Here is an 18,901-nt window from a genome sequence, read left to right on the forward strand (position 1 = left end):
GACCTTATCCTGGATGGAATCTATATTATGAAGCAACCTGCAGACCACTGCTGAGAAATCAAAATGATCGAAACAATAGATGAATCCCCTTCCTATTAAACTGAAATATACAAACACTCCCCCTGACCAAGCCAAAGGAAACACCAGCAAAAAATTATTTTACAAAACCCCTTCTACACTGTTTTCAGAAGCTGTTCTTAATAATTCATCCTGATTTGTTGAAGGGCGGGATATAAATATCCAAAGAAATACAAATATTAAAGTTCTGGATTTAGTGACTTCGGAAGAAAGTTCTCTTAACTGTGGAGCATCTACCAAACACATCCTTACTTGGTAATAATTGCTTTTTGTGAATCTTTGGGATATCAGTGAGATATAAAAAAGGTGATGTCTTCTAACATACGAGCCAGTTGAGTCACATTTGGCCCAAGTTTCATTTCATTTGCTGGCTATTCATTTTGTGTGTGTGTAAAATGTACATTTATTTTATCTCAAAAATAAATTCTTAGCTCATGGGGAGGGGGAATGAAAGCATGCTGGTCTGTTTTGGGGATGCAGACCAATTTTTACCTAATTAGTAATTGTTTTGCTGTATCCCTTATTCTTATTTGTGAGGTAAGCTCTGTATATCTTTATATGCCTGTTGCCTACCCCCCCCCCAAAAACCCCGTCCTCATATGTTCTGCTTCTGACGCCCAATTTTTCCACCAAAAATTAGAGCACAGAGAATATGTAAAAGGCCATATTGTGATGAATGGGATGGATTGTGCCTGCTGCTCAACCCTGTGCAGATGAGCACTGCCTCAGGCGGTTTATAAACATGGGCATAACCAGGCCTTTTTTTTCAGCTGGAACTCGCCGGAACTCAGTTCTGGCACCTCTCAGGTGGGTGCCATTGAACAAGAGTTCCATTGTGAGTTCCAGCATCCCTTTTTCTAGAAACGGATGAATGGGAGTAATCGCATTGAATTCTGTGACTTGAAAATAGCTATAACTACACATGGCTCACTCATTTTGCAGGGGAGGTCAAGAAAGAAAGAAACCATTTGGAAACCATATGAAAGCAGACGGTGTCTTGTCCTCCCCCCTTCTTTCTCAGCTGTTGTAAGGGTTTCCACACTTCTTAAAAATCACTCAAATACCTTCAGAGATCCAAACCCAGTCCTTTCGGCAGCTGATGGATTTGCAGCCCTTTATGCCATTTCAGGAGTGCCTCATAATTAATGCCAATATTCCAAATTAGTGAGGAACTGATCACAAATCATGCTGGAGATGGAGGTTTATCCGCGGCAGGCACATACCGATCTGCCTTTCAAGTTGGCAGATATGGGTTTAAGCGACACCGCGGGATGCAGTGAACTCCCCAGAACCACCTCGGGTGCATTTCCAGGAATTTTACCTCATACATCCTGGCTTTCCCCTGCCCAAACAGCTGCACTGCCCCGGAGTCCAGCGGAGCTCAACCATCATGAGTCATGACGTCAGCCAGAAACCTACTTGAAAACATTTGAATTGGTGTCAGTTGGTTTATGGGATGCACTTTTCAAAGTATTTAGATGTTCCCGAATCCTTTCAGTCAGAGTACACTTCCTGAACGTTGAAGTCTAATTGAATGGTAATTGACTTTGTGGATTATCCAAGTGCTCTTGAAAGTATGACCCAATCTCTCTGTGTAATGGTTATTTTTGTACTGTGTGTTTAAAAAAAATAAAATTAGAAGAAGCTTTGAATTAATAGAAAATGCTTTTATTTTCATCCCAGATCCGCAACAGCAGTCCAGAGAATTATGAACTTCCGTGAGCATAAGGCTCGATGGGACTATACTATAATATGAGGGAGGGCCTTACGATCTGATCTTGCTGCAGCAATGCATTAAAATGCTTAGGTTGATACCTATACCTTGGACAACACAGTTTTCCAGCGAATGTAAATCGGTGTGGCAGGAAGATATTTAGGATGAAATTTTTTTACATCAAGCCATTGTCTTAAAGACATTCCACAGGGCGGGTGCCACTACCGAGAAGGCCCTCTGCCTGGTTCCCTGTAACTTCGCTTCTCAGAGTGAGGGAAGGCCCAAGTTAGAGCATATGGCTTTTGAATTATCCCCTTCATGGAATATTTTAATAAGGCAGATAAAAAGCTAAATTAAGCCTGGCACAGTGAATTCATTACTGATTAGCTTTCTGGATCAAGTATCCTCAAAAGATTCTGAGTCAAAGAAACAATGATTCAGGCCTCTGCATCTATAACTAAGACATACGAAACAGATGTTTTTACCTGGTGGCACTTTTGTCCTCGTTTCAGAGTCAAAGAAAGGAAATAATCCATGAATGACCCTAGTAATGACCTTTAAAGCCCTAAATGGCCCCGGTCCAGTATACCTGAAGGAGTGTCTCCACCCCCATCGTTCAGCCCGGACACTGAGGTCCAGTGCCGAGGGCCTTCTGGCGGTTCCCTTGCTGCGAGAAGCCAAGTTACAGGGAACCAGGCAGAGGGCCTTCTCGGTAGTGGCACCCGCCCTGTGGAACGCCCTCCCACCAGATGTCAAGGAAATAAACAACTATCTGACTTTTAGAATACATTTGAAGGCAGCCCTGTTTTAGGGAAGCTTTTAATATCTGAAGGATTATTGTATTTTAATATTTTGTTGAAAGCCACCCAGAGTGGCTATATATAATAGACAAACAGTAGGAAAAGAGAAATCTTACAAAGATTTTATTGATCATTGATTTTATATCCTGCCCTTCCTCCCCAAGAAGCCCAGGGCGGCAAACGGATACACAATTTAGGGAAGGGGGAGGGAAGCATTCTAAAGCATTGTAAAAGCAATTACAATTAAAAGCCTCTCGTTACAGTTAAAAATATTCTTCCATTCTGTGATCTTGGGGCTGCCAGGAGCAGCATTTTCAGCCACCAAATGTCTGGGTGAACAGGAATGTTTTCAGATTCCTCCTGAAAGTTAATAATGGGTAGAGACCGGCACACCTCACTAATACTGGGTTAGTCTGAGAAATAGTGGTTTATGAGAAATTATAATCAAAATAATGGATAGAAAGCATCACCTTCTGCTTTGTGCTGCCTGATTTTATATGCATGCTTTGTGTCACTGGCCGTCGCACCCTGGGAGAAAAAGGTTGCCCTCAGGAGGGACCATAGCTCAGTGACTGAGTACGGTACATGCTCTGTATGTAAAGGGGACCCAGAGAGCTGCTGTCCAACTGACTAGACTAGACTGAGAAAGGTGGATCAATAGTCTGAGCAGATATGAGGCAATTTCCTATACACCTAAATCCTGGGACACCTTCCTTTATGCTTTCAGTTAGGACAGGCATAGGCAAACTCCGGCCCTCCAGATGTTTTGGGACTACAACTCCCATCATCCCTAGCTAACAGGACCAGTGGTCAGGGATGATGGGAATTGTAGTTCCAAATCATCTGGGTTAGGACTCTGCAGTTTTGATTGACTGATGTGTGAATCCTGAACCATTTGCTGCCTCTAGCACCTTCCCAAAATATACCAAATATTCCCCTTCACCACTGTCACTGATCTGCCAAGCTCTGTGTGTCACTATAAATGCTCAGTTTTCTAGGTGACCTCGTAGTTGGTTCATACTGACTTTAGGCCTCTTCTGACCAGCGAAGGAATGAGAGACTAGCCAAAGGAGTCAACAACCTAGAAACAGCCTAGGTATTCCTCCTCACTTCTGGGTTCCAGTAAGAAGTGGCGGGGTTGCATGATTATCTAGCAACATCACAAATTATTTTTTTCCTCCAAATGATCCTGCTGTTTTCTATGATACACCTCAAGTTGGTTTCAGGAGAATCTGTCTGGGTAGTAGAGAGAAAGCAGGAAATCTCTAATTGTTATAACTGTGGGTTAAATATGGACCAGCTGTTTCTGTTGTTGGCTTAGATGAGTCATGAGAGCCAGAATAAAGATAGGCTTGACCATTTATATAATAAAAATAATGGGAATTTCATTCTTATTATTATTCTGTAGATTTTAGACTTTGGCTTAGCCCGGCAAACGGATGATGAAATGACAGGTTATGTAGCAACACGGTGGTACAGAGCCCCGGAAATCATGTTGAATTGGATGCACTATAATCAAACAGGTAAGATGGAGGGGGGGCGGGAATCTCCTTGTGTTGTGCTGTGAAATATGTACCTTAAGGCATTGTTTCCCAAACTTAGGTCTCTAGCTGTTTTTGGACCACAACTCCCATCATCCCTAGCTAGCAGGACCAGTGGTCAGGGATGATGGAAACTGTAGTCCGAAAACAGCTGGAGACCCAAGTTTGGGAAACACTGCCTTAAGGGCTTGGATGGAAATACCTTTGTCATGCAGATTCTCCCCAACCCAGCAAGAAAGCCCCTTCTGATTGGTTGTTTTGTGTTTTGGCAGTTGACATTTGGTCCGTTGGATGCATCATGGCAGAGCTGCTAAAAGGGAAGGCCCTTTTCCCTGGAAACGACTGTATCCTTCCCCCTTACAAGTGCAAATATACTCTGGGTCTCGCACTGCTGGTGCCACGGATACGCTTTTAAAGCACTGTTAGCCGTTTAACAAAATAATAATAATAATAAATGGTACAACAAACATATTAGTAATCATTAAAGTGACTGGTTTTTTCCTCCACAGCTGGACACGATAATGGTCATAAAGAGTAACAAACGTTGTGTCCTTAAGCCACAGTAGGCTGCCTAAAATCTTTGCTTTTCTATGCTTCATTTAAATAATGACCCAGATACAAAAACCGCTTGAAAAAGACAGTGGTTGCTGGGCTGGAGAACAGAGATGCTGAAAAGATTCATAGTTCCCTTGGAAAACACAGGGTATTGGCCCAGAATGGCTGGGGAAAATTATCCCTCTCTAATTTAGCAGCACCCAGGACTATCTGAAGACGATCTGTTCTTTTCCCGTTTTGGAGCATATTGAAAGCAACCCGTTTGGGGATTTCAACACTGGTACCAACCAACATGGGTGGGGTGATGCATCCCAGGTGCTGAGCTCACTTTTGAATACAGATTCCATAGGCTTACATCCTGTGTCCATCGTTGTTTGATGACTCATGTTGGAAGCATCACTTCCAGCAAGGTAACCATAGGAACTGGGCAGCCAGGTACCTTTATAAGAAGATGGATTTGCAGACAACAAGACCCTGGGGAAACCTTCCCCACTGCAATTATTAATGGCACTGTTAGAGACTGAGTGATACAAGAGATGATGGCTTTGGTCCCAAAGACCATGGGTGGATAAGGGCTCTCCTTATTCACTTGTGAAGAGGACAGGGACAGTATGTACTCACTGAAAACAAGGGCTTTGCCTTTCAAAGCCAACACTAGGAACTGTGCACACTCCTAGTGCTTGGACTACTGTCATAATAAACCACGCTCTGTAGGCTTAGAAGTATGAAGGCTTTGGTGGAATGGATAGTTGGGTAATTCCTTTTTTCTTCTAGAGCAGCCTTTCTCAACCTGTGAGTCCCCAGATGTTGTTGAAGTGCAACTCCCATCACCCCTAGCTAGCAAGGTCAGAGCTCAGGGATGATGGGAGTTGTAGTCCAACAACATCTGGGGACCCACAGGTTGAGAACCGCTGTTCTAGAGAGTTGCTAATATATATAACACACAGAGAGAGAGAGAGAGAGAGAGAGTGTTGTACCTTGGAAGTCGAACGGAATCCGTTCCGGAAATCTGTTCCACTGCCAAAACATTTGAAAACCAAATCCTGGCTTCTGATAGGCTGCAGGAAGCTTCTGCAGCCAATCAGAAGTTGCAAACGCCCTGTCAGACATTCGGGTTCCAAAGAATGTTCAGAAACCGGAACAATCACTTCCAGCTTTGTAGCGTTTGGGAGTCAAAACGTCCGAGTTCCAGGGTGTTTGGGAGCCAAGGTACAACTGTATGGATAGGCTGTAATATATGTTGATATACCCATACAATGACAAGCTTTGTTCAGTATTTGGTGATGGATCACAGTCTCATAACAACCAAATCTGAGATTTCTACTAAACTCTCTTTATCATTTCCTAAAACGACCAATGGATCATTCAGCTAATATAGCCGAGGACTTAAAGACATATACTGTATAACTCTGTTTCAATTTCCATTGTCTGGTGAAGAATAAGATTGCACTGTGTCTGCAAAGAGCTTTATGGCATAAGGAAAGTCTACTTCTCTAAACTTCCACCGTTAGATAATGGAGTAGATTAAGCAGAGGTTGGACACAGGTTTGGCAATTTATGTCAACAAGTGGCTCATCTGCTATTTCCCCACGTTTCCTGTAGCTTTCTTAAATTTGTACAGATATTGACCAGCTGAAACGAATAATGGAAGTGGTTGGTACACCCAGTTCTGAACTTCTCAAGAAAATCTCATCAGAGCATGTAAGTGCAATGTTTCACCAGGAATAATCATTGAGATCTATTTGCTGTCTCATGTTGGTTTCCTGAGTTGTTCAGGAACAAAATGTTTTCAATTTACGAAGCTTTTTAAAGCAGTTAATGGTAATCATGTGTAAGCAGTGAATTTTAGAATGTTAAAAGATGCTAGGTGTTTTTAATACAATCCTATTGTGGGTTTGGGACGTGGGTGGCGCTGTGGGTTAAACCACAGTCATGCTGTGTCACATGACCCAGAAGCTGTCTGCAGACAAACGCCGGCTCCCTTAGCCAATAAAGCAAGATGAGCGCCGCAACCCCAGAGTCGGTCACAACTGGACCTAATGGTCAGGGGTCTCCTTTCCCTTTTATTGTGGGTTTGTGAAGAAAAGGAGAACCACAGCATTTGGTTTGTAGGCAACATAATCTAAGCAACCTATGAAAGACAAGTAATTGGGGAAGCCATAGCAAACACATAATATAGATGCCATTTTCTAAGCATGGTTAGAATGTATACATGGTTGCTTATTCCAGGGGGGTACCTAGATTAGGGGGGGGAACTGGGAGAAAAGCATATTTTTAAGAACTAAAAATATTATCATGGCATAAGATTTTGTGGACTTGAACCCATGACATTGCATTCAGTAGTCAGATTTCATACAGTGTAAACCATTGAAAAATGCAGTCACCGGAGATAATACTTTCTTGCTATGCTGTGTTAATATAACACCTGTAGTGGGAAAGAAGCACACAGTCCTGATGAAGTCCAATTTGAGTAAGACTGAATTTTTTAGCTGTAGATTATTTTAGTAATTTATGTCACAACTGTAGAAGACACTGGTTTGCAATGTCACACTAAGCCAAACCATGGTTTAGTTAGTGCAACCACATGCAGGCTCCCACAAGAGATCATGGTCGCATTGTCACAGACATTTTTGCTGTTGACACCATGCATTGAGCTAAACTATGGCTGAAACCTGGATTCATCATTTAGTGCCTTCCAGTTGTAACCAAGGTTTGACTTAATGTGACATGCAAACCAAGCCGCTAAGTAATGGTTTATCACTGTCTGTTCTATGTGTTTTTAGTGTGAATCCTGGGGAACATGTGCTATTTAATATACCGTATTTTTCGCTCTATAAGACGCACCAGACCACAAGACGCACCTAGTTTTTGGAGGAGGAAAACAATAAAAAAAAATATTCTGAATCTCAGAAGCCAGAACAGCAAGAGGGATCACTGCGCAGTGAAAGCAGCAATCCCTCTTGCTGTTCTGGCTTCTGGGATAGCTGTGCAGCCTGCATTTGCTCCATAAGACTAACACACATTTCCCCTTACTTTTTAGGAGGGGAAAAGTGAGTTTTATAGAGCAAAAAATACAGTACTCTGTTTTGACACAGAACACAGTGGGGGTGGGGGTTGAATTCATTCTCCTTCCCCCACTACTGCTCCCTGGGTGATTGCTCAAATGATACTTTTGGATGATTCTCATCCCACTCCATGCATCTACAAAGCTGAATCTATTTAATACACAGCAACTGGAAATGGCCTCTTTAAAATATTCAGCAGAATTACAAGAGGACACACGAGAACAGTCTAAGTCAAATATGTCTCTGTGTTTAGTTAAAGACTTGCCGGTAGCATTTTTGGAATAAATGCCTGTTTTGCAAATTACACACTTAAATGCCATTAAACATATTGGGTGAGATTAAATGGATAATTGAAAGATTATAATAGTAGTGAGATTAAAGGGGGCAGTTGAGGGATTCATTATCTGCCCATTTTGTGAACAAATAATGATGGCAAGCAATGAAAAGTATGGCTGTTAATTAGGTTGCCGTGATAGTGGCTTTATTATAAAAAGCATAAAAAACGTTAAGGAGAGAAATTAAAACTTGCAGGTACTTAGAAAAATGCCCAAGCCAATAACATTGTTGTCTGCTTGCATGTTTTTAATTCAAATGTACCACATTAATTCTTGATGAAGAACTACCTGTCTTCAGGTTGAATCCTGACAAGACAGAAGTACGGTTTTGGGAAAACAGGGGGCGGGCGAGTGTGGGGAATTCCCTGGTCCTGAATGGAGTAACTGTGCCCCTGAAGGACCAGGTGCACAGCCTGGGAGTCATTTTGGACACACAACTGTCCATGGAGGCACAGGTCAATTCTGTGTCCAGGGCGGCTGTCTACCAGTTCCATTTGGTACACGGGCTGAGACCCTACCTGCCCACAGACTGTCTCGCCAGAGTGGTGCATGCTCTAGTTATGTCCCCTTGGACCACTGCAATGCAATCTACGTGGGGCTACCTTTGATGGTGACCCGGAAACTACAACTAATCCAGAATGTGGCAGCTAGACTGGTGACTGGGAGTAGCCACCGAGACCATATACCACCGGTCCTGAAAGACCTTCTTTGGCTCCCAGTACGTTTCCGAGCACAATTCAAAGTTTTGGCACTGACCTTTAAAACCCTAAACGGCCTCGGCTCAGTATACCTGAAGGAGTGTCTCCACCCCCATCGTTCTGCCCAGACACTGAAGTCTAGCTCTGAGGGCCTTCTGGTGGTTCCCTCACTGCAAGAAGTGAGGCTACAGGGAACCAGGCAGAGGACCTTCTCGGTAGTGGGGCCCACCCTGTGGAACACCCTTCCATCAGATGTCCAGGAAATACACAACTATCTGGCTTTTAGAAGACATCTGAAAGCAGCCCTGTTTAGAGAAGCTTTTAATATTTGATCTTTTATCGTGTTTTTAATATTCTGTTGGAAGCCGCCCAGATTTCCCTATTCCTCGATAGGGAATTACAAAAGTTATTACTTTAGGTTTTCTGTTCTTCCTGTTTCTCTGTTGTACTCTGAGCTGCTCCTGGTTGCTTGGCCATATCCTTCCCCAATCATAGCAGTCTCTGACCATTTCCTGAGGTGTTTCTGGTGATGTTCCCAGAATGCCAGTTATAAGTGTTCTGGGTTCTGAAGAACGGTGCATGTGGAGACTTGCAAGTAAGTTAGTCAAACACTTAAGGTAAAGGGATCCCTGACCGTTAAGTCCAGTCGCGGACAACTCTGGGGTCACAGCGCTCATCTCGCTTTACTAGCTGAGGGAGCCGGCGTTTGTCCGCAGACAGTTTTTCCGGGTCATGTGGCCAGCATGACTAAGCCACTTCTGGTGAACCAGAGCAGCGCACGGAAACGCCGTTTACCTTCCCGCAGGAGCGGTACCTATTTATCTATTTGCACTTTGATGTGCTTTCAAAGTGCTAGGTGGGCAGAGGCTGAGACCGAGCAACGGGAGCTCACCCCATCGCCAGGATTCGAATCGCAAGCCCTAGGCTCTGCGGTTTAGACCACAGTGCCACCCACGTCAAACACTTGCTGTGTAGTAAATCCCAAAGACCTATTAAAAGGCAAACTCTCTTTTCAAATGCACCTAACGAATGTAGTTATTTGCTTTTAATGAAAGCAGCTTCAGGAGGCTGTAATTTTCAGCTCATGAGAGTGGCATGGGTGTGGTAATGTCTGACCTGAATGATTTTTCATATGAAAAACGGAAGTGAGCAGGAAAATATGGAATAGACAATAATGAATATAATTGGCCAAAAAATACAGTTTAGGTTTCAAAGTGTGTATGAGCAAGAATGTCACTTCTGCCCTTTTTATTGCTGTGACAGTACATTTTGACATTTCTGATGCCTGTTAAAGCGATGATGACTGCGTGATTCATATGGTTGCCACTGGGAATAGAGGATATGACACCTCTTTGCTGATCGCTGCTTTTCTAGTTCACCTTATAGACCTGTGGAGATTCTGCAGTCATGTATTTAACAAGGTGGTTTTTTTATATTCCTTGAGGGTCACTCAGGGCAGTCCCTCAGGTACACTGCTGAGTCCAGACTTCACTCAGAATACCTGCCGTGTCCACCTGCTGTCTTATAGAGAGCATTAGGACTATCCCTTTATATTTGTGCATTTACATTAGGTATGTGGGCTCAGGTGTGTTTAGCTTTGGAATCCACCCAGGCCAGAACACAGACAGTTAGAACTTCAGAATATATGTGAGAACGCAAACATATATGTAATTAAGGTAACATTCAAAACAAGTAGTCATTATAGGCAGAGTTCTAATTTCCTAACTCACTAGCTTAAGTTTCATAACAGGGGTCTGATACTTCGACATATACTTTCATTATCTCTCTCATCTTATTTCCCTCCCCACACACACCCAGATACACTATCATTTCTCAGCAACACTACCAGTTACCCCCTAATATCAACCATCCTTCCACTTAAGTCTTCTGTCACAGGGTTGGACCAGGGCTTTAATAGCATCTGATTTACACCCATGTTTAGCAGAGGTGAGATGGATGAAGAGAGCTAGCCAAAAAAAGTGATTTGCCTCTCATCTTCGAGTTGCAATTTTATTAACTCTCTATCTTACAGATTGATATCTATAAACCTTGCAAATATTCAGGAATGGCTGGTTGTGTTGAAATGCCATTATTTTTTTATGCCTAGGCACCAAAGGAGTTGTGTGTATTGATTCCCCAAGGGTGAATATATATATATATTTTTACCAAAAACCTAAATACATGCATCCACCTTCCTTTATTGCAGGCCAGAAAGTACATAGAATCTCTACCACACATGCCTCAACAGGATCTGAAAGCAGTATTTCGTGGAGCCAACCCATTAGGTATGAACTTGGAGGTTTTAGTATTTACTGTTCTTGTTTTGCACAGGTACAGTCCGCTCAGGTAGAAAATGTATGGTGTTGTCAATTTTCCAAACGTCTTCAGTCTCGTATAAAGGTGGAGAACCTCAACCCAAGAGGCTATCTCTTAACTAGCCATCGTGTCTCTTCTAAGCCATGCTCTGCCTTGCATCCTTCTTGAGAGCTTTTGCCTGGCTAGAATGTGATAATACCTTTTGCTTACCAGAATGGTAACACCTGAGTTTTGCATGGCTGAAATGTAGCCTGCTGTACAAAGGTAATACATGCCTCCATGGTTCTGTCCCCTTTTGCCTCTTGCCTCACCTGCCTCTGGAAGCTTCTCCGTGAAGGATCCTTGGACCGTATCCCTAGTCTAATACAGTGGACACTCGGGTTATGAATGTGATCCATGCGGGATGCACATTCTCAACCCACAGCGTTCGCATCCCAAGTCTGTGCACGCACGGGTTGCGATTCAGCACGTCTGCGCATGTGCGACTGCCGAAACCCGGAACCCATTCCAGTACTTCTGGGTTTCGGCAGTCCGCAACCCGAAAAAACTCAACCTGAAGCGGACGCAACATGAGGTATGACTACTAGGACTAGCAACAGAAGTACTGCACAAGGCACTGAATAATTCTTTTTTAAAAAATGAATTTTCCACCCAATTCCTGCCTTTTTAACACAACATCACAGCCTTTCTGTGGTTGTCCGGAAGCTTAACTGCATGTAACTACCTAAAAATGCATTTTCAGGAACTGTAAGTTAGCTTGTAAGCAACTACTATGTAGCTCCTGGTTATCTGACTCTATCCTTCTGCTTGTTACCAGAATGGCAGTATATATATCATCAGTCTATGGTTCAATATTTATTGTTTTTTGTTTGCCTGAAGGCCTTGTAGACTGGACTGGGTTAGCAAATCTTTCCCCCCTCCTCCTTCCCTAGCCCCTCTCCTTTTCAACATACACCAGCACAAAAGCCCTGGATGGTGAATGTGTGTGTACTTACTATAGTAGTAAGTTGTGCTATATATTCCACCCCCTCCTTGAGGATCTCCACCCTCTTGCCCAACACTCTTTCTTGCCTTTACAGCACTTTCACAGATCAGCAGTTGCGAAGGGAGCAGAATTGATCGTGCGGGACTTAAATGCAGCCTTGGTTTGGGGATCAGATTGTGTATTGCATAAGCTGTCAGTCTGACTTCCTGCTTTTCAGCCGAAACGTTGCCCAAGGTTACTCATGGATCTCTTAATTCAAAGTCTAAGGTCTCCCTGTTTACCCTTAGCACATAGCAGTCTGGTTCAAGGCTCTCTCAAACCCTGTAGCATTCAGAATTGCTAAGCTAATGGCAACCAGATGTCACAAACCACCTGAGATTACCACAGCAAATAAGGTGCTTGCCACTAGACAGCACTTAATATTGGCTGTGATCATGCTAGTTATTAATTAGTAATTAATAAGCTGTGAGCGTGCTGGTAATTAAATGATGTTTTATACGTTTTGTATGTAGAAACTTAACTCAGCTAAGCATCAATTATCTAGCATGCCTGTGTAAATATATTGTTATTTTCTTTCTTTAAAATATACACAAACAGGGATCTGTTATTTCCTTTTCATCATGGTTCATCTGTAATTTCATGCTTGACTGTTTGCATTTTGTGCCTGGGAACTGATTCCCAGATACAAAATGCTTTGTGCAAAGTGGTACCAAATAAACATGTTTATAATGCTATATTTTCCTTTGGTTAATTTTTTTAAAATAAATATTTTGCAACCTTGAGATTAGGTTGTGGAAGGCATGCAGCATTTTACTCAAGATATTTCAGTTTTCCTGATGATGGTGGTAAAGTGAATTTTGGATTTTCTTTTCTTTTAATCCTAGCTGTAGATCTTCTTGAGAAAATGCTTATACTGGATAGTGATAAAAGAATAACAGCATCAGAAGCCCTCGCGCATCCTTACTTTGTACAATACCACGATCCTGATGATGAACCTGAGGCAGAACTGTATGATGAATCAATAGAGAATAAAGAACGGATTATAGATGAATGGAAAGGTAAAGAGGTCTGTCGTTCTGCAGTTGACATGCAGAGCAACCCCCACCCCAAATTCTAGAAGACCAAAGAAAATTGGGTTTTTAGACAGTTTCTACAGAACTCTTTGATTCCATTTTTAGGACTGCATGAGGAAATGAAATTTCTTTGCCTGGTTTTGCTCAATTATCAGTGGCTTGAGGGGATTTCTATTTTTTTGTTTATTTTGGTTAAGCTTTATTTTGAAATCTAAAGAAGGAAAAGCCATTTGTTCAGAACTTGCAAACATTCGATAGGAACTGGCCCTGGCATGTACATTGTTTACTATGGGACCTGTAGGTTCTTGCTAGCATTAATTCAGATGTTTGCTTTAACCTCAGCTGCTGGATGTTAACAGCATCTTAAGATATATAGTCTCATTTCTGCTCAAGGCTAAAGTGACAAAGAATATCCCTTGCTAGCAAAACATGTTGCCTGTGACATTATTTAAACAGAGTAAGGCTTTCAATGGCACCTTGAAGTTTTAAATAATGCCACTGGCAACAATCTTTTTGCTAGCAAGGGATATTGTTTCAGGTTTAAGAAGTGAATGAAGACGGGCACCTGAAAATTACATAAACACGCAACTCGCTTTGTGCAAAATATCCTATGGCTTGGATCCTATGCTAACAGCATTCAGAAGCCTCTCTGAAGGGTTGAAAGAACCTCTCAACAATGTGGGATGGCGAGTCGGAAAATGGAGGGCAGGATTTATTGTCTGAAATTTGACATGAGCCCTAATACAACATTGAAGTTCACAGAAGGTTCCTGTTCCACATTTGTTCCTTTCTGATGAGCCTTCCGCACCCTATCTCCAGAGAGCATTTTCAGGGGATGCAGTAAAATTCCTTTCCATGAACTTCCACCTTACGTTCGGGTTCTAGCCTGTGTTCTTTTATTCTGTTGCGTGCTCAACACATAGGGCATCACCTTCATCTCCCCCACTGTTTCCTAAACTTGAGTCTCCAGCTGCTTTTGGACTACAATTCCCATCATCCTTGACCACCGGGTCTTTCCAGCTAGGGATGATGGGAGTTGTAGTCCAAAAACAGCTGGTGACCCAAGTTTGGGAAACACTGATACACACACATTCCAATTTGATTTTTCCTCTTTTGACTGCTGTCAAGAGACAATTCCACCTGCACTCTAGTTAGGTGCAGGGATCTGAACGTCGACTTGCTGCTTGTTACTGGTGTGTTCAGGCACTTTCTTCTTACTTGGTGGAGTTTAAACACTTGCACCCTTTCATTTAGCAGCCTGAACTTATGCATGTTTATTTGGAAGTGAGTCCCACTGAGTTCAATACTGCTTGCTCCCAAGTAAGTGTGCATAACAAATCTCTCAATGTACCCTGTGGCCCAATTAAAACAATTTTAAGTCAAAGCACACATGTGTGCTATGGAAATACTTTAGCTGAGAGAGTTTTGTGGTGTATTTTCCACAACTTGTTGGTGATGGTGGTCCTTATCCACCAATCTGGGATAAGATAGCCTGCCCAGTTGTATAGCTAGGGAGTCCACCTTCTGCTAGACCAGACTTCCTCAACCTCGGCCCTCCAGGTGTTTCAAGACTACAATTCCCATCATCCCTGACCACTGGTCCTTCTAGCTAGGCATCATAGAAGTTGTAGGCCAAAAACATCTGGAGGGCCGAAGTTGAGGAAGCCTATGCTAGACTTTACAAAATAACCTCATAACAAATTACCATTCACTGGGTGGGGGTGGGGGTGGGAATGTGTATTCACACCGTGAGAAAGTAGTTCTTTGTTACACACTAATTCCCCCCCCACACACACACTGCCTATCAACATTTATTTCTGTAAAATGCAGTAACCTCCCTTTCTTTAAATAATAGACAACCCTTGGTTTAAAGAGGCAGAGGACACAGTTGTATTTTTCCCCCTACCACTTGAAATGTTGAGGCAAGCTGGTTTTATTATTATTCGCATGCACTTCACCCAAAGACGGGTATTATATAAGGAATGTTTCAGTGAAATGCCTTCTAGCAAAACTCACAAAGAAAAGCAGAAGTGAAATCCTTACATACACTGGGCTTTCGATTTTAGAAAGATACATTGTTTTCCCAGAGATTGTTGCTGTGATGTGGCCAACCATCATTAATCATAACACTTTTTGATTCTATCTCTCTTAAGTTTCGATTTTTAAAATGTCTGTTTTATTTTCATAAAAGCTTTTGCTCCATGTGTCAGGGGCTCAGGAGCAGAGGCACAGGGGAGAGAGGAAATGGAGAGCGAAGGGGAAGAATCTGAGGGCAGCGTAGGGGAGTATGACAGTGGCACGAGAGATTCCATGAGCTTCTCCAGCGAATCAGAAGATTCCCAGAGGGGGGCGCCGAGGGCCAGGGCAAGGGGGGTCCCAGGGGGGACGGACCAGAAGCAAGGGGCCAGCGGGGACTCCCAAAGCAGCAGTGGGAGATCAGGACCAGTTCCCCCACCAGAGCGTAGTGGGGGGGGGAAGAGTCCCATGTATCAGGGCCAGCGTCTCCTCCAGCAGGGAGAGAAGATGAGTCAGGGCTGACCACGCCTCTATCGGAGAGTGAGGGAACGGAGGGGAAGTCAGGTCCAGCTAGCCTCCCCGAAGGGGGAAGCAGTGACAGGAGCAGTGTAACGGTCAGGAGAAAGGTTGCCAGCTGGGCGCGCGCCAAGTTCGAATGTACAGGCGCGCGGGACAGCAGAAAACCCGGATTGGGAACCAGGTCCTAAAGCCCGCTGGAGGCGGGGGGAAGACTCAGGGGACTCAGCGTCAGAAGAGTCTAGAAAGGGCAAGACCCCAGCGGACAGGCGGACCCAGAGGAGGAAAGAGCAAAGGAAGAGGTGGAGCAAGGCTAGAGTCTTAAACTGGTGTCTGGGGGGAGGAGATTCAGACGGAGCTTCAGCGGTCTAGAGTTTGAGACGTAGAGCTGCGCGCCGCAGCTTTGAAATCGAAACTGAACTTCAATAAAGACTTTTGTATATAACAACGAACTGGCGTTGGTCCTTTGTGAGCTGGGACCTCGGGCAGCTCTGACACCATGTTTTAGAGGTTTTGTACTGTATTGTACCCGCGGGGATGTGGGTGGCGCTGTGGGTTAAACCACAGAGCTTAGGACTTGCCGAACAGAAGGTTGGCAGTTCGAATCCCCGCAAAGGGGTGAGCTCCCGTTGCTCGGTCCCTGCTCCTGCCAACCTAGCAGTTCAAAAGCACGTCAAAGTGCAAGTAGATAAATAGGTACCGCTCTGGCGGGAAGGTAAACGGCATTTCCATACGCTGCTCTGGTTTGCCACATGACCCGGAAGCTGTACGCCGGCTCCCTCGGTCAGTAAAGCAAGATGAGCGCCGCAACCCCAGAGTCGGCCATGGCTGGACCTAATGGTCAGGGGTCCCTTTACTGTATTCCACCATAACCCATCTTAAAGTTGTAGAAGCAATGTTTTGAAATTAAAAGGGTATCAAACTATGTTAGCATTAGTTCTCATCAGCATCCAGATGCTAAGATTTCCCCCTAGAGCTGCCTTATCCAGTTGTTTCAGAAGAGCTGAGTGGGCTTTTAATTTAATTTGTATGTATAGTAATGTCACTAACATAAGATCTACTGATCTTAACACCTAAGTGGGTGAGGGGGAAAGGAGATGGTTGCTCAGTTTTGTGGGGTGGGGCTACATTATTTAGGACTTTAAACACTACTGCAAGTACCTTGATTTTGACCCAGAAACCAGTTGTTGTTCTTTTAATACTACATCTCATCTCCATCACCTCCACCATGTCTGAGTGTGAGAGAGACCATTTTTCTACGCTCGACTGTTCTATTTTAATTTAAGCAGTGTCAGTCTGTGTGCAGGCAGAACGTTAAAGTTTTGCATCCATGAGATCATTCAAACCAAATAGCCAGACAGGTAGGTACTTTCATTCAAATTTAAGGAAAGTTTATGTAGTTGATATGTTAATGTGGGGAAATTGTGTTATTTTATATCCTGGGCAAACTAGTCAGATGACACTGTGTGTTCCTGATATGGACTGTGCATTCCAATTTTTTTATTTTAAAAAGCGAGACTTCAGTTCATTAGGAGTTAGGATCCTTACACAGGTGGGGAAATGTATTTAAACGGTCATCGGCAAGACATGCAGAAATCTGTCTACCGGAGCTGATTATTTCTCCTGCAAAGTTGCGTCATTCATCCTCAGTGCTAGAGAAAAATGTGTTTTTAGGGATTTTATAGCCATGGTTTGTTACAGTACAGTAGTCAGCACAGCCTATTCTTCAGTATATAGTTGTTGGCACAGCAAATCTGAGGTTCACATTCTTGGTATATTAAACTTGTGTGTGTGTGTGTGTGTGTGTGTGTGTGTGTGTGTTGAGAAAGCGAACAACCACAGACATTTCCTTGAATATGTGTGTTGCCTCTGCCTTCAACGCCCTGATGCGTATCTAAATTACTAATATTTCATATTCACATTGCTTTTTTTCCCTCTCTCTCTCTCTCATTCAAGAACTTACATATGAAGAAGTGATCAGCTTCAAACCACCCGATTTAAAGATGGATAGCCTTGAAATTGAACAATAAATCCAGAACCTTATCTTTTTTTGCCATGCTGTACTATGAAGACTATTAAACGGATTGCATTGCAATTTAATTTCATATACCACAAGCGTAGATTTTACTATCCAAAGATCTTGGAAAAGCTATGGGAAAGCAGATAAATAGCGCTGAAGGAAAATGTATCCGGGGTGTGTTTTGCCTTGTACTACGAATGTAATAATTACAGAACATTAAGAACTGCTTCATTATGACAAATGATGCACTGAGGGTTTGTTTTTTTTACAAAAAAACTGTGTCTTCTCTGCATGTCTCATTCTATTGGTTGTGATGCCAAAAATGGTGATTTTAATATTATTTTGAGGTTGTACAGTTAAAGCATGAATGTATGTTGAAACAAAAATAGAAGCCCATACAAGCAATTTATTACTTTTAAGAGTTACCTTAATTCTATGTTGTGTTATGTTTATTTTATTTTTTAATTTATAGATAGTGCCTTTAGGAGAAGGGGCCACTGTAGTAAGTTAGTCATAATAGATACCTGTAGTGGTTTTCATGACCATGCTAAGAGTTTCTGGAGTGATTGACCGACAGTTGGAAGTCAGTGAGTCAGATCATTGTTTTGTCATTAGAGTTTGCAGTCATTTTTCCCATAGTTGTAGAAAACTGCAGAGCACAGTTTTACTAGTGATCTAGCCCTAAAATGGTCCACTGTGTCAAGTTCTAATGAGTGGAATTTATTGCACACATTTGAGTTCTTTGAAGATCTAGCTCCCCACTAGAGCACTTTCTCTGTAATTTTGGAGTGCCTGTTCTTCCCCTCCCCTGTCAATAAAGTGTTTTGAAAACAAAACATGTTTCCTGTGCTTTAAATTTTTTTATGATGGCAATTAATTTTAATCTGGGTAAAAATGTATGTGCTGTGCGTGAGCTGAAACTAGAACGTCTTTGGATTCAAAATAAAATAAAATCTAGCATACTATAGAACGTATAAAGAAATGGGTGGACAACTCTGGCCTGCGTATGGTAATGTGTATGTCATTATGTCCATTAAATACATCTAGTTCAGATCTGAGACTGGTAGGTCTCTGCTTGCCTCTAAAAGGCAGACTCATAAATGGGACACTTCCTCTTTCATACTCTCACTTAGGAGCTTCCTCTGGAAAAAGCGGCCTTGGAGTTTGAGTCTTTGTATGTTTGCGCACG

General features: G+C 42.8%; 1 protein-coding gene and 1 long non-coding RNA gene across 2 annotated transcripts in view; one reads left to right on the forward strand and one right to left on the reverse strand.

Annotated features, from left to right (window-relative positions):
* The window catches only part of MAPK11 (mitogen-activated protein kinase 11), a 48,148-nt gene extending 29,600 nt beyond the window's left edge, over nt 1–18,548 (forward strand). Inside the window, exons 7-12 of the mRNA XM_081878090.1 lie at nt 4,001–4,115; nt 4,406–4,477; nt 6,310–6,389; nt 10,993–11,071; nt 12,972–13,145; nt 17,649–18,548. Of these exons, the coding sequence (XP_081734216.1) occupies nt 4,001–4,115; nt 4,406–4,477; nt 6,310–6,389; nt 10,993–11,071; nt 12,972–13,145; nt 17,649–17,722 (594 nt within the window). The 3' untranslated portion in view covers nt 17,723–18,548. The remainder of the gene's footprint in view (nt 1–4,000; nt 4,116–4,405; nt 4,478–6,309; nt 6,390–10,992; nt 11,072–12,971; nt 13,146–17,648) is intronic.
* LOC309350932 lies at nt 5,238–6,281 on the reverse strand. The gene is made up of 2 exons (XR_014160611.1): nt 5,598–6,281; nt 5,238–5,509 (listed from the first exon to the last, which is right to left on the reverse strand). It is a non-coding gene; the product is annotated as an uncharacterized lncRNA (long non-coding RNA).
* Nucleotides 18,549–18,901: the final 353 nt, after the last annotated feature.

The sequence above is a fragment of the Podarcis erhardii genome (genome assembly GCF_964252035.2).
Source record: "Podarcis erhardii genome assembly, chromosome: 10".
NCBI lineage: Eukaryota > Metazoa > Chordata > Lepidosauria > Squamata > Lacertidae > Podarcis > Podarcis erhardii.